Here is a 21622-nt window from a genome sequence, read left to right as displayed (position 1 = left end):
TGTCCTTAGGAAAGAATGACTGCTGATTCACACCCTTTTCTATCTTTAAACAATTTACTGATACAACAGCTCCTTCTTCTTGGCAGCACTGCATCTTTAATGGTTTTTGGCAAGGGAGTATGTCAAATGCCTTTCAGGATTTTAAGCGTGCTCTATTAGATTTGCTTACTCTCATCTCTTTTTAGTCTTCAGAAAAACTCTAAAATGTTTATCAAACATGACTTGCCTTTGCAAAAGCAACTCTGACTTTCCTAGGTACGTTTACCCACTTGTTTTTATGGCTTTAGAAAAATTTCTGGCAGTTTGCTAAGTACAGAAAAATAAAATTAGTCTGTAGATTCCTGCATCCCTCTGGAAATTCTTCTGAGAAAACAAGTGATCATTTCACTCACTAAACTCCCAAAAGCTTGCTGTCACTTTTCCCATTTTCCAGTCATTTGATAATGAGGCAGTTTTAACCCAGAAGTTTCCTTTAGAATTAGGGAGTGATAGTCCCCAGCCCTGGCCGTTTGTCACTCTTCCTCCGTAACTCTGCTGGTGTTTTGTTCTGAGGGTTAAACCCTTCATCAAGTTCCGCATGGCACCAAACTCTGATTCCAGGTTTTGTTCAGAGTTTGGGGACTTTTTTTCTCTGTGGCCTTCCCTGAACACTTTTTATTTTGATCATCTGCTTGCCTTATTAGGCAGGTTCCTGTTCCTGAGGCAGTGTTTGGATGTGGATGCGCATTTGTAGATTGTTCCTGTATGTGCTGATCTGCCTATAAATTTTACATTCAGTGTTTGACTGCAAAAGCTGGACTGCTGTTTTTACAAAGGCTGGCTTTTAAATTCTGGTAGCTTTTAATCCAGGTCATCTTCCCTCTCCCCACAAAACCAGATCAGTTCGGTGCATGTATTTAAAGTCACACTGAAGTTCGGGGTGTACAATCTCAGTGTTGTCATCAATCATTGCATCTTAGTTTTTGACTTGTCTGTTTAGTTTCATGTTAGCATATTTCCTTATTTTATGATGTTCCTTTTTATGGAAGTCAACTTGGTCAGTATTCTTGCAGAAATAGAACCACCCAAAGCCAGTCTTTGAAAATAGCACCTTGACTCAGCCAGAGGTGGGTGGCCCTGATCAGTTGCAGGGAAAAAGTATGTTAAAAAATCAATCCTAGCCAGTTCAGTGTGACATGTATCCAACCTCCTGGTAAGTGTTGTCTTTCATGATAGTTACACTGCTAGCCTTACAGATCTTGGATGTCATAGCTACCGCCCTCATCCTAATTGCGTGGCTAATAATATTGTCTAACAGCAGAGTTTACATTATAGGGCATGGAAATTGAATCCGTACGTGATCTGATGAGCTAATATATTGGTATGTAGTATTATGACTTTCCTATGTATTTTGTATCAATGTCTTGCTTATTTGTCTTGCTCCCATCATGTTTCTGGTATGCCTATTATGTCACTGTCCATCATTTAGAAACAGACAGGTCTTGTGCTGCTAGCGTGTAAGCCAAGTTACATAGAAATGGTTTGAGTTTGTTTTTTTTTTCCATGTGGGTGCTCCTGAGTAGCACTGTATGCTTGACTGGCTTACCATTGTTTCTCAATTGAGTTTGGGAAACTTCAGTCCACTCTCTTAATAGACATACAGAGTTCCTGTGATTCCATTCCTAGTGGAAGTGAGAGCATGTGCTCTTACTCATCTGATGTTTCTTCACCTGCTATCTTGCTTAAAATTCCTATAATCTTTTCTTAAATACATCTTCCTACTTTCTTCTTGTTGTTGTTTAGTATGAACTATTTTACAAACTCCCACTACTCCATGTTTCTGCAGTTCCTAAAGAATCCATACCCCTCTTCCTACAGCTGTTTTCAAGCATGCATTGAAACTTCATCATCTGCCTTTGGGAGCATTTTAAAGAAAGCTGCTACCCAGGTCTGGTCTTTAACTGAGTCCACATTTTATTCCAGATCTTTTCTCCTGCCCCACAATGGTACCTACGTGGCCTTTCACCATCTCCCAGAATTTCTTTTTGAGGGTGGCTGCTTTTGCAGCTGTCATTTAATTCAGCACACAGTCCTCTTGTACAGCAGCCCCTTTCTGATTCATCCAGAATTATTGATTAGGGTTTTTTAACTCAGCTGGATTCCTGCTTCAGAAGTGAAATCCTTGCTAAAAGACTGTGTGTGGTGGTATTTACTCATTTACATGCCTTGCCTTGTCACTGCCAGGTTAGGAAACTTAAAACCGTTCTGTTGACATTTGACTCAGTTTAAACTTTGTAAGTAGTGAGATTTGCATGTTCTGGGCTTCAGTTGGAGCACACTGTAGGCCTAGAAAGTGTATTGTTTTGTATCTCTTCTCTGCACTTTTCCAGTGTTTGGGAAGATGATGGACTACTCTCATGCTTCCTTTCTCCTAGATGATAGGTCATTGGAGCCTTCCTTCTGCTTATCATCTCTCAGGAAATGTGTTTGTAGTTTAGAACTTGCTGTAGTCCTTTCCTGCTTCTGAGGCATATATTGCAACTCATGGACTGGATGGGGCCCCGAGCAGCCTGGTCTTGTGGAAGGTGTCCCTGTTCATGACAGGGGGGTTGAAACCGGATGATCTTTAGGGTCCCTTCCAACCCAAACCAGTCTGTGATTCTATGATTATCATCAGTAGAAATTTCTAGCAGAACACAGACTGTTGGTGAGGGTTGGTTTGTTTGCTTGTTTGTTCTTTAAATATTGCAGCTATGAGTAGGAGCTGTTGTGAGCGACAGCTTCTGCAGGCTTTCTTTTATGGTAACACAAGCATGTGAACTTTGCGGAGTTACTGCGTGCTGAGTGAGCGAGTGTTACGTCCATGAAGAGACTTCATTCTGGCCTCCTGAGGGCAGTCTATCCTAAGGCATTGCTACATTGGTGATGAGTTGGTTAGTCTATTTATATAGTTTCAGGGAAGTGCCTGTGTAGATACAAAATTGATGGCTGGCATTGTTGTTACCAGTTTTGTAAAATCAAAATCCTACTTGATCTGGTAAGAAATTGCCAGTTTGGGTATGATGATGTCAAACACGTTAAGACAATACACAGGTAAAAGCTACTGAACCTTACTATCATCAAATGCGCATTGGGGTAATGTTAGTGGGAGCAGGGGGAGCAGATGTCACTGAGCTGAGCCAGAGGAGCTGTGTGGATGTCACTCCCCTTGCTTACAGTGGGGCTGACACTGCTGAGGTGGCCTGGCATGTTGGCAGGTTTGGAATTGCTGTGTTATTTTGGAACAATTTGTTTAGGAATAGCTGCAAGCTGGTTCTATGGTACTGCTGAAGCGTGGCAGGGAAGCGGTTTGATGTTTTAGGAGTTCTTATTTGCACATCACCCTGCACTGTGTTTCTAATGCTAAATGCACTAAAAGTACATGTTGCACCTGTATGTTGGAGGCTGTATTGTAAAGAAATCTCTGCCTATATGCTGAAGACTTGACAAAAGCTTGAAGTTGCAGTGCTTCAATTCCTGATGCTGTTGGTCTGATTTTTTTAGGCTATTTTTTCAGGTAGTTGGTAGATTTCTACTGAACATTTCCTGGAGGCCTATGAAACAATATAGACATTGCCTGGGTTTGTGTAGATGCCATTTAGTGTGCACATATGATTTCTGATGGTGAGATGTCTCTTGCAGCAGTAGACCAGAACTGCATCTGTTCTCTGCAGGTTCTTGTAGCTCTTTGTTGGAAGGCATATAGAACAGAGAGCGCCTGTAGTTTATAGTTCACCATCATTTTCACAGCACCAAGTGGAGCCTATGCTAAGCTTTCTGCTCTGCAGTGAAGCCATATTCAGTTGATTTGTAAATATTAGTGAGGTTAATTTACTACACATTTTTGCAAAGCTGTTTGCTAAGTTTTCTGTTAAATCCTTGCTTCTATTGGCAGCGTGGTGCCTTTTGCCTAGTGGAAAGTGGTTCTGGAAATTTACAAACTGAAATTGTTGACAGCTGCTGTTGTTCCATACCTGAAATGACATAAGTCACATACAGTTCGACCTCACTGGATTTCAAAACAATTGTGCTGATAGAATTACATTTGATTTTAGGCTTTTGTTTATTCTACATTAACATACATAGAATAAACATGAATTAGTAATTAGTCAGAGATTGTACAGCTGAGGTTAATACAGAATTTAATAAAACTTTTATTGTAGCTTTATTACAAAAATGTGTAGTGAATCTGATTCTGAATTGTTGTAGAAGGAAGTGAGCTAATACATTAATAAAACCAGAGTAGTCCGTTATACTATAGAGTAGTGCAGGGTGTTTTTTTTTAGACAGGCCCTTTCCACAAACGACTGCAACAGATACTCAGACAAGTGTTGCAGGTAAAAGCCATACCTAAAATCCACTAGTTCTCAGCCATACCCAAAAGCCACTAGTTCTCAGTGTGCAGTAAAAGCGAGGTATGTAGTCTGTTGTATGGGAAGTGTTCCGAGGTATTTTTCACCACCTTTTGCAGTAGCTTGGAAAGATCCTGTCTTTGACATTGTATTTGTACCCGTGGTTCTCTGTGGAAATACTCTGTGATAGCTGGGCCAAGAGTTGGCCAAAAAAAGACTTGAGAGTATGTTTTGTTGTGTGTGTAAAACAGAACTGATCAGGCGAAAAAAAGCCCACCCCAGTCCTCTTAGTGTGATGAGATTTGCCGAGCTCCTGCCGTAAGCAGTGTAATCATTCTGAGCAGTGTCCGTGTGCTGTTATGTTTTTCTCCTTTCTCATTCTGCAGCTGCCTCGGGCCCATTTATGCTACTACAGAACCAGAAAGTGACAGTGGTTGTGAGACTTGACCCTTCCCCAGGGTTTACCTGTTGCACTGCAGTTTGACAAAGCAAACATTTCTGCTTCCTGATGGTGCTGGGCTGAAGTTCCTTAGTCTTCATCCACCATATAGCTGCTGAAATCACTGAGCACAGGTACTGTTGCTTGGAGTCTGGCTTTTTTGCTCAAGAGTGTTATGTTCCAAACACTTGATATTTTATTAGAGATTCAGTGCAGATGAGATTATTTAATGTATTAATCACTTCTGTAAAAGGGTGCGAACTGTGTCTTTAGTTCAGAATTAGAGTTACAAGCTTTAAGACATTTGAAAGAATACAGTGTGCTGGCTGGAACAGACTGTAAATTGCTTGGGGCAGGAGCTGCGTTCTCATCTGCCTCGTGTCTTGTGTGCTCAGAGTTGGGTTTAGACAGAGAAACTGTGCAGGGGGAGGGATTTTTCTTTTAGCCAGCTCAGGAGAAATGGAGCTACATCTCAGCAAATCCTGCCTCTTCATGTACATCGGAGTTGTGAATCGGGTCTGTCATCAACGTGCATGATTGAGCAGGCTTTTCCAGTCCCTCTCTACCGTACCATGTGGGCTTGGCAGCTGTGTCAGCCAGCCAGAACATGCAGCCATCCCCTCAGCATCATGACATGATGGGTAATACAAGCTCATGAAGTACTTGCTTACGTATTAAATCTGTTTGGGCTTCTTGCAGAGGTAAGGATGTAGTTGCCCACATGTGGAGAATCAAGGTGTTTACTACATACAACCTAATTGCAATATAGAAAGCAGCTATGATGTATAAGCTAGGGTTTCAAACTGGACTATAGTAGATTTTGGTCCCCAGCAGCCAGTGGGCTGTGATGGAAAGAGATGGTGTATGTTAACTAAGGGGTGCTGGGGTTGTGAAGGTGCAGGATAAAGGTGCTGTGTGTTAAGTAACACTACCAGCTGAAAAACCCTCATGCATGTGGAATTTTGCACCTCACTGTTAGTAATCTTGACAAAGGTGTCTGTCATCATCCTGAATGGAGTTGCACTGACTCCTCCATTGCTCTGAATGTGCTTGGAGTGATGAGCTTCCTAAATAATTTGAAGTCTTGCACAAAGCTAGGACTTCTTTTTTTGGTGCTATAAAATGATAAAGTACACTTTCAGGTCATACTATCTATCTTTGTAATTGGTGGAGAGAGATTAAACTTCTGAATGTTACTTTGATGCTTCCAAGAATTTCAGATTTCTGGCTTGGAAAGCATGTCATTTTCTTGTGCCACGCTTCTATCTCTGAATTTGTAAATCCAAACAGTCCCAGTAACTAAGTAACAGTACAGCTGAATGTTTTCATAAAAACAACTTTGCTGCTTAGAGATGTGATTTACCACTTAAGTGTGTCTGTACATATATACAGAGGCAAAATGTGATGATGACCTCATCTTCAACCAGCTCACAAGAGCAGTCTCAGCTTTTTAGTCTCTGGGCCAAAGACAAATTCACTGTAAGCAGGCAGGGCTCTACTGACTTCAGCTGCAGGATCACCAGTAATGTCAGTACTCACTCAAGTGCTGAGAGAATTCTGTTTGTAGTGATCAATGCTTGAAATCCAAGCCTAAAAGAAAAAAAAAGTATTATCTTGCATCTTTCCTGCTATCTTTGTGCAGAAGGGAAAGGGGAAGTGAGTCAATATTCAGGGTTTTACAAGTAAATCTTAACTTTTTATGGTTTTCATTTTGATATTGCCTTGTTAGAAGACTATTCTTAAACAAATTTAGCTGCATTCAGACTGTGCCTTTAGTTGTGAGTGATGTCATATTGCAATTTCTGGACACACAGAATAGACCTGCATCTTTTCTAACCTATTGCAAATCAAGTGCTTTTATTGGGCAAAGGTTTCTCAGAATTTATCTTGTTTAAACAAGATTCTGGGTCACAACCAGAATGTTCTGATAAATTCTGGTAATTTTTTTGGTGCTGTGTCTGTATGATAATATTTAAAATTTCTTGTACTGAGACAGTTAATAGTCTTTACCAGAGGAAACCTTTCTATTTGTGTAATATTTATTGATGTTAAACCCACATTACGTCAGCACAACAATCCAAAGTAATGATAATACATTTTTTTATAAATACAAATAAAAGGTGGCAAAATAATGCTAGTGAAGCTAAACAAAAAAGTCAATTAGCATGTCACAGTCGAGAAGAATTTGGCAAATGATATGACATACTTCCTCTAGAATAGAATCAGTTACTCCCAGATGACAGACTATGACGTTAATCTAGATTAACGATCCCCAAAACTGGTCATATCCTGCACCAGAATTGTACTACCATATGTGCTAATGTTTATTAGTCACTAAAACACAACACAAACTTTGTGTACTTACAAAGCAATACACGTATAACAGTAATGCAGTATATGGTGTACACAATTACAGAATTAAAAAACCAAAACCCCTAAGTACAGGACTTCTGAATAACTGAACTGAGATAAAAGATTTCAAAACTTTTATTATAAATAATGGAAGATACCATATATGTGCTTCATATAAGGAATACAGTGTTTTCCTTTCATAGCAAAGTATTGTAGCTCGTACCATCACATGCTTGTTCTCCTTGTCAGGCCTAGTAATTCTTCCATCCTTCTCTCCCCTTCCTCTGAAATTCATTTGCTTCTACTTTAAAACTACCAAGTCACATCTGACTTAGGTTGGGCTCCAGTTCAGGTGGGTTTGCCTTGCTTTCTGAATGTAGCCTTCAGGCTTTTCACCTACGGCGCACAGACTCTACCCAGTAAAGAGCCTACAGGAAAATGACAGGAGAAGGAAAAAAAATCTACCAGAGACATGTGCTAAGTTAAGGGGGAAAAAAAGGCACAAATTTGATGTTGGTTTTGTCCGTCTTCATGTTCAACTTCCTCAGATCTGAAGGCTCTGTGGTGTATACTTGTCATTTAAATTCATATTGCAGTCTCAACCCATTTTTCACTTACTATACATTTCTAAAATCCTCAGGCACATCACACAAGCTTTAAACAGTCGAACATCCCACGCATACACTCCCTAGTTTCCAGCTCCCTTCAGAAATTCCAATTTGGGAATGGGAGCATTACAAGGTTACAGGCTGTGTTCAGGAAATCCACAGAGAGTTTCAGCCTCTGCCCTGACCCCCTCCCACCCCCTGCAGTAACCCACTGCAGTGGGTCATACTGACAGCATGTTTTCCCCATCTAGTTACCAATAGTTGTAGTTTGGAGGAGACTGTTATTGCATGTCAGCTCTTTGTTACCTTTAAGCTGTTAAGTTACTTATGCTCGACCTGTCTTGGCTGTGTGCTTGTAAGTAAGCCTCCTCCTGGATGGCAAAATCAAAAATAGAGAAGAACTTAAAACTGCAGTGTTGATGCTGCTGTACAGAATTGTCCACACTAACAGCATTTAAGGCAAAGTATTTTTTTTCCTTGTAGACTAGAAAGCAGTTTGCAGAGACACAGTATTTGCTTGTGTGTCTCTTTCTTGTCCCTTCCTGGTTTACTCTTACAATAATATTGCACTTGTTCACTGTAGCTATCAGAGTGCAGTGCTAGTTTAGAACTGTCAGCAACCACACATTCTGATTTTGTGATCGAACGGCCTCAAGTAAAACATCTTGCACCATTAAGGTTGTGTAACATCTACTTACTGCTTATGAAGGCATGTAGTGATAAACAGTGTTCTCGTCTGAAAAATCTGACTCTGATGTATTTTGGCCTTTATGAAAAGGGTTATTTGTAAGAGCTGAAGCAACTTAGGTATAAGGAACGGGTGAATGTGATTTGTTGTGCAATGTGTACAATTCCATTAATAATCTACCTATTCTAATTTGGTATAATGAATAAGAAATATATGCTTATTGTGTTTGTTGTTTATCTTTTGTACTTGAAGCTGTCTGCCTTTGCATAAAGTGACATAGGAGTATCATTGGTCAAGGCAGTGGCTTTCAGTGTTTCTGCTTTGAATGAAAATGATGGAAGTGGTGGTTGAATCTACAGGTCATCACTCTCTACCAAGCCAGACTGCATTGTCAGGTGGACTGGATTTGCTTCAGGCTGGAAAGCTGCTTTGATGTCTAGTCCTTGGTCACACAGTGCAGCGTATCTGCTGGCTGAGGGCCGCACCTTCTTTGGCTTGGTTGTCTGAGATGGTTGTTGCCACTGAGCTACAGATTTAAAAGGAAACAAAAAATGTTAGCCATCTTGAGCTGGACAACAAAGCGTGCCAGATCCAGCCTTTGTAAAGGAGATACTAACTTATGAGTAGCCAAAAACCACTGTATCAGAGGTGAGTTTGTTTCGTTTCTTGGTATAGTTTGTTTTAAACCTCAGCATCTAGTTTCACCTTCAAACACGGTATGTAAAAACAATAGTGCCCGTGTTTGTTACTTGGTATTTTTGGCATTGCTTCTACCTTTCCTCAAGTCACTGGGAAAGATTAACAGCAAGGGGGTTGTTTCTGTGCACTCGTATTCCAGTGACAGGCCTGTTCAAGGGTAATTTGTTGTATATAAAAGGAAAGAACCTGGATGCCACTGCCAGCCCTTGTATGCTGGAACATGCTGAGCCAGGTCTCCTCTTCACAAGTCCCATTACAACCCCACCACCACCAAAAACCATTCTTCACCATTCCTGTCTTTCCCCTCCCTCCCTTCCTTATTCTTGTTATGAAAACACTGGTAAGAGAAAAGATTCAGTGTGTGAGGGGCTGCTTTAGAACAAACTTGAGTAATTAAGCAGAAAGCCATAAAAACATCTACACTTCTGGTGGCTGTCATGTGTGTATTACAGACTGATGTACAAAGGAATAAAAAAGGTTAGGAAAGTGCTAGCAGAGCAATAGTAATAATGATCCACAGAAATAACATAAGCATGCTGTTATCTTTGTTAATTAGCTCTTCTTAATATACTAAGCAAAGACAGAAAGCATGCATGCTTGTTTTGCTTTAGGTATCTGGAAGATTCTGAAATATACTTTGACAGAGCATTTGTTGTCTTGATGTGGATCGTTATTATTGAGGAGAAACTATAAACAAAAGAAAGAGAGACCAAGGTAAACCATTCTGTGAACAAACTGAAACTTACACAACTGTTGCTTTTAGGGTAGCTACTGTGATCACAAAGAGTGAAGTCACTTACTATAAACATCCAACCTGGCAGTGCATGACACAATCCCAGCCTCATTCTTAGCTGAACATGTGTACCAGCCGGCATCCTCCTTTGTAGCTCCCTGAATAAGCAGGCAAATGTAGCCATAGTTATCCTGGTGCATGCTAAACAAAAGAAAATGAGAAAATTAGTACTTAAATTGCATACAAGTTTAGACTACTTTTAAATGTCATTATAAACTGACCCAGTCCTAGTTACAGATTAAATATTGTCCACTTTAAATTAATGTGAAACTTTGTCTGGAATTAGCAAGTGGTTGACAGTTTGGCAGCTTAATATCCCGCACTGAAGACTAAGAAGCAAAGATGCATAAAGTAACTTCTCTCTCACAATCACAGATTATGATATCCAGAAATCTAATTTAAGTCATAGGGACACCAGAACTTTTTGGGAAGAGGATAAAAAAACCTCAAGGAATGAGGTACTGAAATGCTCTCAGTTATTCAGAAAGACAGCAATAACTTAACTAGTGTTCCATCAGGAATTAATTCCTTTTCTTGAAATGTGTCATCAGTTTGCTTTTAAAAATTCCTACAAATGTTACTAATATTGAAGACAAGTTTATAGATCTCAATATAACATACTGAATCTTAGTTGCTTAGCTCCGCAACAGTTAGGAATCAAGGTTTCTGCTGTGAAGCAGACAGCCTTTCTTAGGAGCCTAGGTTTTCACTAGGACATTACTAGAAGTCTTAGTTCTAGAAGATAAAAACTACTTCTCCACTTGCTTAAAGTGAAAAGATAGGTGTTTAATTCCAAGGATGGAAAAGAGAACTAACATTTTAATTCCAGCTCGGCCACCAAGCTGGCTGCAAGTCTGAGTATATGTCATAAATTATTACAATATCCAGGTTAATGTTTATGAGACGCTCTTCACAGAGCGTTCTTACGGCCTTCTAGGTTTTCATTTGTTTTACAGATAGGTCACCATTGGAGTTTTAGATGGGGAGATGGTTCTAAGGCAGTCTCACCTCACTCGGTCAGTGTTGTATGTGAGTGACTCATTCTCCTTCTTCCAAAATATCTGAGGAGACGGCTCCCCCGAGATCCGGCACTCCAGCCGCACTGGGAATCCCTCAGTCACACCCGTGTTCTGTAGCTTCTCTATAAACACAGGTGCTTTGTGTACTTCCTTAGCTGTGAAAACAAAGATGGTGTCATGTTGACACTAGTCTGTGACAGTGCAGCTCTTCTTACAGCACCATGCTAAAACCAATAATGAAAGATCTAAGTGGCACGAAACCAAAGTGTTGTCTTCATTAATCACAAAGTCCAGTCCTGGTTCATCTGAAGGAAACAGTCAGATCAGGATTGTAACAGGGGAAAAGTGAGCACTAACAGAGCTGAGTGGTTCCCTCCTTCCCCAAACCAGTTGAAATATGGAGTGTGAAGATCAGATAAACTGGCTGCTCTCTGCTTGTTAAGCAGTTCTCCTCCATACTCCCTAGAGGGATAGCTTTTAATTGTATGAAGGACTGCTCTACCTGAAGGCTGGAATGGCATCAGTCTAATATGCTGTGAAACACACAAGTCATATGGTACTGGTAGATATGGGTCTGCACAAATTGCTTTTAAAAACCCATTCATGCAAATAGCCTGCCTTGTCATCCCTGCTGTGCCTCAGGACAGCAGACCTCTTAACTGTGTGCCCAGGGCTTATGTGGCTGTCAGCTTATGCCACTACATAATATAAACTCTATCACATATAAATGTAACTTCTGTTACTAACAGGTTTCCTTTTCTTGGCCCAGTACCCCTCAGCCATGTCGCTTGACAGCACTTACACTGTCTTGTGTGGTGTTACCCTTACAGTTCTCGGGGTGGAAGCTTAGTGTGAAGATGTTACCTGCAACAATGAGCTCCAGGCTGAATGTGTTCTCACCAGCCCGATTGCTGGCGATGCATGTGTAGATTCCCGCATCTCTGGCTGTGACGGGCTCTATGATCAAGGAGTGCACACCATTCTCACGCACCAGCATTTTGTGAGAACTATCAGGGCGAATTGGTCTTCCATTCAGTTGCCAGCTTAAATCTGGAGTCGGTAATCCACTAACCTTAAGTGTGAACAGAATAATGGGAATTGGTCTTAGCCATACAAAACACTGGAGGAGTCCTGACTTGTTACATCAGAGAGGTTTGGGTTGGTTTGCTACTGCAGGTGTACCACAAGATTTAAAGATCTTTGCCTCAGTTGTATTCATTTACCTTCTGGCCAACTCCCTGAATTCCATGATGTCTTATGGGCGTGACTAAAAAAAGATCAGTGTTTAGATATGCTAGTAGCTAAATAATACTACATTGCAAAACAAAAGGCAGGGTGACACCTTTTGTCTTTTTTATTGCTTGCTCTTCAGGTGGAATGAGAAGATACTCCTTTCTTGATTAACTTCTGGGGGAGAGCTTACAGACAAAAAGATGCTAGCTGACTAACTATTGAAGTTCCATTCCACTTAGGTGTAACCCAGTGACAGCACCCTCTGCCCTGGTTAATGCTTGGTCTGTGTGAACAAGTTGTGTGCTTTTGGAAGCTGTGCCATTTGCTGTGGGTACTGTATGAAAGCAAACAACTTCTCACAAATAGATCAGCAGAAAGTACACAGAGTCATCCAAGCCTGAATTAATTCTGTTCAGCAAAGCCATAAATCAAGGTTATATTGTTTGAAACTTTAACGGAGGATCAAAACTCAAAAGGTCTTAAAACAGAGAAGCGCATTGTCCTTGTGGTGTGTGCTGCTTCCCTCCACACCCCTGCATATCTGAAACCTGAAAATCAGTTTTCTATGAGCTGTAAGATTTGCCTAGTCAGGCAGACTTTTATTGTCCACTTACTCATAAGCAGTGAGACCAATTGACCTACCAACAGCTGCTGAAACTGCCAGTAAGCAAAATAGCCTTAAAAAAGAATTAACTGAGGTTTTGAGCCGGGTACCATTCCCAAAAGGTCCCCACTACCCTCTGTGTGGTACTTGCCTTGCAATCCATTCTGCACAGTTTTCCTTCTTGAACAGTCAGGTCTCCGGGAGCCTGCAGAAAATGAGGCCGGAAGAATCGTTCCTGAATGGGTTCATTTTCATCGCCACTGTCCCTTGATCGAGATCGTGGTCTTAAAATAACATAAAATAAAGGTAAATTAATTCTTTTTTCCTCTGCTAAATCAGAAGAACCAAAATCACTTACATACAAGACTGCTTTGAATTTTAATTCACTCCTTTGACCCATACCATAATCAGTCTTTATTTACACATATATGCTGAGCGCTTGGCTCAGACCAAGTTAATTATGACACAGTAATTAACTACTTTCATTTAACTCACATGTTATGGCAAAATATGATCTAGAAGACAGTCTTGCTACAGAATAATTGCTTGTAGCAATCATTTATACATGGTAGTATTTTTGTTTAGCTAGTCCTTAAATAACTGAAATACAAATAAAGTCAGTAGGCCTTAGCATAAAGCTCAGTTCCTCATTTCTAGTGTCCTGTGTATGTAATCCCTTCACTGTTGCTGATGACACCACCAAGTGTGTGTGTAGTTCATTAATTATATTTACCTTTCAGGAAAAAAATAGCATCTAAAAGCTATCTCATCTCAACTGAGGAGAGACATCTCACAACAGACTATTTTTCACCATCTCGTGTTCTGCACTACCAAAGACCATAGAGAAAAGTCTGGGGATTAAAGTGCTGTGGGTATTTATTCCTCATTTCGCAGTTTTTTGTTTGAGATAGTCTTGGACACTTTCAAAGCCACTAAACTGTGGTGTCAAAACAATGAGAATTTCATTTGTGAGCAACAGGGGAAAAAAGCTTCAGTCACTAAATTGTTCTTTACAAAAGTACTGTGAAAAGTTCAACAAAAAAGAAGAAGAAGGGAGAATAACTTCTGTCCCCAGAAACAGCATCAATCACCTTAAACCTCCAGGATATCATTTAATCCGTTGCACTGGCTGTTCTTGCCTATTAATTTAATCTATTAAATCTTTTTCTGAGTGGTTCCTCATTTAACTGGATTTTTCCCCAGCTGAAATCAGCATTATTCCACTTGTGTGATTTGGTAATCCAAGACTTGGAACTGAAACAGAATTTGAGATCAGTTTTTGTCCTTGCCTGATCAGCTCCAGTGGGTCCCATTCTGGAGCCAGCTGCTGCCTGCAGTGACATCCTGTTGCAGTGAAGAGGGGCTATTCAAGTGTCCTCCAGAGTAATTTATATCAGTGACACTGTACAGTGAAATTGTCTTTTGTGAATCTCATTTTCCATTACCTTTTGCCAGTGTTTCTGTGTCTGCAGGATACATGCTGCAGTATACGTGGCTATACTGTGTTTTACACTGCCCAGGGGCATTTCTTTAGGTTAAAATAATTCAGAACAAAAAAAACCTCAAACCTCCCAACAGTTACATCTGGAAAACAAGATGCTGTACTACTGTACAGCAGACAAACACTCCAGCTGCACACTGAAGGGAAGTATAGCTAAGAGTTGCCCGAATCTGGTGTATTTTGTCCTTCTCTGTTGTTGCCCTCTGTTACTGCTCTGTTCATCTCTATAAAACATGTTTATCTGTATTATCATCTGTCATAAAGAGATAATTTTTAGTGATCATCACAGGCTTTCCATAGCTATAGGTAAAGGCAAATGTGTGCATCTGGGAAATCTATCCCATACTGCTTATCAACATAGAATGGATACCAAACTGGACAACAACTGACGATTTGCACATGCTGAAAGCTTGTGTAACTCTTGAAGTGCCCCGTCCAGGTCTGGAGTAGTTAGTATTTTTTTTCTACTTGAACATGTCTAAAGCTACTTCAGTAGCTGCTGTGTTACAGCTCATGAGCAAGACTAAGCTCTAGTTGGCAAATTCCTAACCCATTCTGCAGACATCCATGCCTTGTGTGCATGTAGGTGGCGTAGAGACGGAAGGAAGCAGAAAAAAACTGTGCTTCTGTCTTTTGGTACTTAAGACCACATAGAAGCAATGGATCTGGGCAAGTGAGTTCTACACAGTGTGGGCAACCCACAGAAAATTTGTCTTCATAGTGCTCATGTGCATCCTGCTTAGGTACTCCTGATAAAGCACCAATGAAGTACAAGTAACCGGTGCAAGGCTGAGCCAGACAGGTCAGCTAGCACCACAGAAGTGTGAAAGCCCATCTGAAAGCCACCACCTCACTGCTACAGGTCCATGGAAAGGCAGCTCTGATCAAAACGGGGGAGAAATTACAGAGTTTGTGGGTTTTTTGATAGCATGTTTTTGAATTGTGCAAACTGAGTCTTCAAATCGCACAAGTGAAAGGCAACCTCAGTCAGCAAGCTGTTCAGAGTCAGAAGTAAGTGATGTGTTTCTTTTCACCTCTTTGTAAATTTGCTTCTGGAATTGCAGACTTACTTTTTAAGCCTCTTCACCTTGAGAGGTGAAACTAAGGTTATTTGAATTGTAAAACATTTTGTGGTTTTCAAGAAACAACAAAATGAGTAGAGCCAAGTACTTCAGGTGTCTAGGAATGACAAATTGCAGGAGCCTGGAATACCCTTGGATTAGCTGCGTGTTCTTCAGAGCTGTGATGTGGGCATCAAATTGCAGGAACTAGTTTCAGCAATACTGATATCATGTACTAAATGTGGCCAGGGGAGACTCTGTGGGCTGCTGTGGTGCAATGCACCAGGAATGTGAGTGAGTGAGAAGCTGGGGAAGACTGACTGACCATGTGATAATGATCACTAATTTGGGGTAGAGAGTAAGCTCAATTTAATCCTCTATTTGAGAACAGGGGCAATAGGACTATTTCTTTTTAAAATCTTCCCTAAATCTTACGCATTTTAAAATGACTTATGTGGGGCTCTGGCTGCAGTGCACCACATGAGAGCTACAACACTGAGTGCCATCGTACCTAAGGGGTTGACCCACAGCTTAGTACACATCAGACAGCTCAAAAGCTCCATCCCTCTGGACAAAGTAATGCTAAGAAGGTGCTGTTTGCAAGCTAAGCACATTTCAGAAAAATACATCAAAAATGGAATAACAACTACAAAGAGTGCTTTGAAATGTCCATGACGTGGTGAAGATGACAAAACCCAGAGTTCTGCCAGAACACATTCTGTGAGAGATTAAAAGTACTTCAGGAAAAAGCCTGTCAACGGCGTAACAAGCCATAAAGTTCATTAAGCTAATAATTACACTTGTAAAAAAACCCCAACACTTGTTGCTCTCAAGCAGAAAAGCTGATAGAAATCACACTGTAAAGCCCAGGAGTGTCGCTTATCAAAAGTACCCAGAGATGCACGTGACAAATCCCACAGCTCAAGGGGAGTGCAACAGCATGGTCCATTACAGGCAAACAGCCAGTGCTGGGGGCTGTCCTGGGGGGTGCTTTACCTCATGGCCCCACTGTCCTTGTGGACACTGGGTGGTGGGAGGAGTGGGAAACATCCGCTAAGCAGAAGTGTGCTAAATGCTGAGCAGAAATGAGACCATCTGTAAGTAAAGGTATCTCCACATGTGGTAATTTTACAGGAAACAAGAATCCCCAATAATTACCCTACTTTTAATTAAACTGTTATATGTATTAAATTAAACTACTATATGTAAATCTCTTATTTATAATTGGTTACTCTACTGGACCCCCTGCCATAGCAATAGTATTATCTGCCTGAAGATAAAGTACTGGCCATAAGCAGCCTTAGACTTCGACTGCATTTGTAGAGATTGAAAAAAAAAAGCCTCCTCCATTACTACCCAAAGGCTCTGGCCACTGCAGAGACAGAGACACACGTTTTATCCTTCAGAAAGGTGCAGAATTGTCTCTCTTCATACGCATGCTCCTTTCTCCCATGCCCATTTTTAAAGATGTTTCCCCTTTTTCACCCTGTGCACACTGATTCATTCAGTTAGAACCTGACTCTTTATGACAGCTTTTCCCTTCAGGGACTAGCAGAGACTTTTCATTTTGCACCATTATTTCTCTACTGGGCAGGACATGCTGGATAGATCCAGCTTTTCTGGGCTGCTCTCAGTGCAGCAATAGCAGGACAGCCCTCTCTATGAGCATTCTGGGCTTTGGGCTTAACAGGCCAAAACATGAAATGGGAAGGTGGTAGGATGCCTCAGTGAGGCACTAGGAAATGCGTTTGGGGCTGTGGGAAGCCCAGTTTGTTCTGTGCAGGAATAACACCAGTCTTTAAAACAACCAACCTTGCTTCCTAGTTGCCTAGTTATTGGAAGAGGGGGAAGAGAGCCTGGTTTGCATGCAGCAGTGCTACATACAGTTCATACTACCACCATGCTAATTGTTACAGACTCATTCTGTTACGGCACACTGACTGTGTAATTACACCTACTCTGTGTATTGCAGTTAGGCAGTACTGAGATTCTGTGGCCGCTGTGACCCGTAAGTGAAACACACCTTATCAGGGCAGAATCTGGAACTCGAGCCCTCAAACTCCCCTGAAAGCAGTTCTGTTTGGTACCCAAAATGAAATGCTTTTTTTTTTGTTCTTCAGTGTCTAAGCTGTGCTAAATAGCCTCATAAATGCTTTGGGTACTGAAAAAAAAAGTATTTGAAGTGAGAATTCCCTTATATGGTCCAAAACCATAAACCAAAGTTTCATATATGAATAACTGTAAACTCACCAAAGATAAGTTTAATTCTTCATTTCTGACTCAGAATTCCTTATAAGAACCTGAACTGAAATCCTAAAATATTTCTAATGTAAATCTAATAAACTTCCTTGCATGCAGTTATTTCTGCTGGTTCTTTCAATGAAGACTTACTAAAACCTGATGAAAGCAGAGGTTCCTGGTAGAGTCCTAGTCAGGAGATGTTTTAAAAACCCCTGTAAGTTACAAGGTCTTTCCTAACAGCTGATGGTACAATTTGCAAGGAGGGGCTATCAGTGAACATCACAAAGATACGAGGAGGAGACAGTGAAAATTCAAGATGCATAAACATCATGTCATTCCAGAGGTTGCCTGTGCAAGCTCTGCAGAGATTTTAAGACAGCAGAGGTCACATTTTCTTCCTGAACGCCATACTTTTAACTTACCTTCTTCCTTCACATTCTTTATCTTACCATAATAATTTTGCAAAAGGTTATTATTAAAAGAAAGAAAGAGAAAGGTGTCAAATACCTTCTCATATGTGGCTGACCAGAAGGTGACCATGGACTGCGGCCTCTTTGATTTACAGCTTGAACCATCAGCCTGCCTGTGCAACTTACTCTGCCCTGTTACAGTGATGGAGAGAACGAACATGAGAAGACTTAAAACATGAATTATTAATAAATGTTCAACCTGATCCCATCTTTTCTGCCCACCTGTTACAGAGTCTATATTACAGTCTCTTCTTTCAAAGGGTCACTGACAAATGTTAGTCAGGACACCTTCTGATGTTAAACTATTATCAGCTTTCAATCTAACCCAGAACAGACTGGAACAATGGTGAATGTAACAGAGTCCTGGTACAGTGTTCCACCTGGAAGTTTTTCTTGTAAAAGGATGGTTGGTATCTGGGGCAACAGTGTCCTTAAAAGAGCTGTTGCTGTGGTTTGGAAGTTTCTCTGTGTACAGCAAGTGGACAGAAAGACAAAAAGCACAAGGTAGTGAAAATAACAACACTTGGTAAGTGCTGGCGGGTAGTGACAGAGCTGCTGTCTCCAGAGTGGATGGATCCACTTGATCGTGCAGGGCCACAGCTCAGAAAGCCCCACAAATGGAAAACCCAAAGGAACTGTATGAGTATGTAAAGCGCCCTCTCTATAGCGTGAACCTGGCTTAGGGGCAGGAATCACACAGTAGCACATGCTGCGATAGTGGATGCTGGAGACAGTTCAGCTGTCTCAGGTTATTTTCAGTGAATGATAACTAGAGCACGGGCTCTGTGGTATTCTGTCCCCTTTTTTGATTTATTTTGGTTTTTAGAAGACAGCTTGTCCGTCAACAAGCACTGATGGTAACAAAGTTGGGATGGGTCTAACTGACGCCCCAACTGCTGACATCCAGGGCTCTGAGTATTCACCGTGTAAGGGGTAAAAGCATCTGGTGGTATTAATAAATACACGCAATGGATGCAAATACCGAAGCTATGTATAAAAAAACTACTGTAGTAAAAGTCTATATACTTTTATTTAGCAATGTAATGATTTTAGTAACTTCTGAAGAATAGTAGTTTTAACTAGCTGGTTGGTAAATGTACTGGAGATGTATGTCTGTCTCTGTCCCTGGGCTGGTAGCCGTAAGGCAACAGCCACATCAGCTTTGCAGTGTGCTCCACTCTAAGCTGTGAGCTCTGCACTCGAGTCTGTCAGCGTAAAGGGTGACAAGTATTTTTGTTGCAGGAGTTGAGGGGTCGCAGATCACTGTGCATTAACAACTGGCCAGAGCCCAACAAAAACCAATTTCACTGCGGTCACAACTGGCATACAAATGGCAGTGACCTTTGTGTTACTGCTGGGCTGTTAGAAATGAAGTCTCTGTGTCCTGTTTTCATTCCCATGACCCAGTTAGTCCACAAGAAAAATCCTTGCCTTAAAATAAGCCATTGTGCATGATCTGTGGCAGTTTCTAAGCAAAAGGTTTTTTTTTTATTTTGCAAGACCATTGAAGACATCCAGAACAAATCTATTCCTATTTTAGGCTCCACTGCATATTAACCTTTTTCTGGCAGGTGATGAACACACGTTTTGAGGATAATTACTGCATATCTCAATATACAAAGGCATCACAAATGAAAACAAAAAGGACAGTAAGGAATTTGGACAGGGAACAATGAGTAGGAAACATGATTCTTTGAAAAGTCATGGGATAAATGGGAAGGAAACAAAGTGGGAAGTAATTTGCCTAGAAAGCAAGGAAAACCTGGACTGAGATCTGCGGATGTGTAGTGCACAGAAGAGGAGAGAATGGGATGAAAAGAAAGAAGGTGTAAACAGGATTTGACTGGAGCCCATCCAGTCCCTGGGAAGCTAGCAGTTAAGGGAGGTCTCTGGTAACTAATGGCCCAGGCCAGGGTTTATGTTTGTCCAGGCCTGGGGGTCTGTTTGCTCTGGATGAGGTTATATGGCAAATTTTACTGCAAAACCCCGTGGTGTGCAAGAACCTGAATTCCACATTGCAGCACTTTATGTCACAGGCAATGGTGCCTACTGTGTTCACTGCCACAGACAATCCCCAAGGTCTGCCGACGAGCCATTTTGCAAAGTTAAGTCCTGTTGGACTAGTCCAGACAGTGAGGTGGCATAAACTGGCACAGCTTTAAGGAACTGAATCCTTTGCTTTAACAAAAATCAATTTCTATCTGTTAAGAATATGTCTTTTTGCTTTGTAGTTTGGTGGCTCCTATAGTAACAACCAAATCACAGCAACAGCCTAGCGAGTATCTGCCGGTGCATCAGAACTCTGATTTAGGCTCTCCTATATTTACATATTTCACTTTTCCTTAGGAAAGGTTGCCAAATTTGCCTAAGTTTGTGATAGCTCTGAGAGGTGGACAACTTTCCATTAGAATTGAGAAGGCCATGCCAAACTTATTTCCACTCAGGATGACTTAAAAGAATTGGAATCCAAATCTTTGAGTATGAAAGGCGAGTACATTAGCTCATAACCCTTCTTTGCCTCCATTGTACTGTTAAATGCATAGTAAAAGCAAGCAAATAGTAGAAGAGATAAGTAAGTTTGCCTGGGAATTACACTGTAAAGAAAGAACAGAATGGGCTTGGTGAAGCAGACAGATGTTTTGTTTAGGGGAGCCAGAGGAGAACACTTCTGGTTCTTCTCCAAAGGGGCGGAAAAGCAGATGCAGGATTTTGTCATTTAACAAGAGTGCTTTTTCAATCCCCAACCTAGGAACAACACAAACCCAGCTCATTTTATTACATCCAAAACCCCAAGAACAAAGTAGTGTCGTCAGTGACCAGAATCAATTACCTAAATCAGTGTTGTGCCACCGAATGAGCTTTATCCAGAGTAACAAATGCCAAAAGGAGGCTCTACCTACTCAGGGGCAGAGGACAGTGCCCGAACACAAAGGCAGTTTATTCACCAAGTTCTCCAAGGTTTGGGTTCACACTGTAAAACTTACAGGAAGATGAACAGGATTCATTTTTTACCTTGAGCATGTGAATATTTATCTAACAATTTAAAACCTCCTGTGAATTTCCACTATTTAAATGGTATCAATTGTTCTAACACAATGGTCATCTGTAAGAGCTCCCAGCTTGAAAATTCCCTTGGCCATATGCATTTCTTCATTTCTGTTATTTGTATATGCATGAACAACATTTAAACTACCTAGATTTACGCAGTTTGTAGCATCCAGCCTCAAGCTGGGGTTTGTGGATCACCTGCGTGCACAACCCCATAGGTTTTCAAGCACGCTGCAGTGTGAATAGGACTGACAGTAAAAGAGCAAGGCAAAATGGCAGTGTCATGCTAAGTATCCTAGCAACAGTCATAACAGAGCACAACACTCCTGTTTAGATTAAACTGTCTCAGAGATACAGTTTATTATTTTACAGTGTGATTCTACTTGCAAGCCTGATCTTGGCAAGATGTTTGCTGCTACAGAAGAAAGTCATTCATTACATCCCTAACGTTACATTCCTGCCTTGGTTTCTCACTTGCAAATCTTCCCCCTCAACT

The 21622-nt window shown here is 41.0% G+C and overlaps 1 protein-coding gene and 1 long non-coding RNA gene across 4 annotated transcripts in view; one reads left to right on the top strand and one right to left on the bottom strand.

The window, feature by feature from the left end:
• Positions 1-785: 785 nt before the first annotated feature.
• LOC130604598 (uncharacterized) lies at positions 786-20865 on the top strand. Its single transcript, XR_008973493.1, has 3 exons — positions 786-1192; positions 4757-4943; positions 20425-20865. It is a non-coding gene; the product is annotated as an uncharacterized LOC130604598 (long non-coding RNA).
• PALLD (palladin, cytoskeletal associated protein) overlaps positions 6830-21622 on the bottom strand; it is a 195336-nt gene continuing 180543 nt past the window's right edge. For all 3 annotated transcript variants that reach the window (XM_057419221.1, XM_057419222.1, XM_057419223.1), the window contains 6 exons: positions 18116-18210; positions 12957-13089; positions 11833-12040; positions 10958-11123; positions 9957-10090; positions 6830-8983 (listed from right to left, as the gene is read on the bottom strand). In XM_057419221.1, coding sequence (XP_057275204.1) covers positions 8811-8983; positions 9957-10090; positions 10958-11123; positions 11833-12040; positions 12957-13089; positions 18116-18210 — 909 coding nt within the window. In that variant the 3' untranslated portion in view covers positions 6830-8810. The remainder of the gene's footprint in view (positions 8984-9956; positions 10091-10957; positions 11124-11832; positions 12041-12956; positions 13090-18115; positions 18211-21622) is intronic.

This window comes from Pezoporus wallicus, unplaced genomic scaffold (genome assembly GCF_028554395.1).
Source record: "Pezoporus wallicus isolate ANWC-B61680 ecotype Strahan unplaced genomic scaffold, APGP_CSIRO_Pwel_v1 contig_2384, whole genome shotgun sequence".
In the NCBI taxonomy this organism is placed as follows: domain Eukaryota; kingdom Metazoa; phylum Chordata; class Aves; order Psittaciformes; family Psittacidae; genus Pezoporus; species Pezoporus wallicus.
Note: the sequence above shows the minus strand (reverse complement) of the source record. Positions and strands in the feature narration are given on the sequence as shown.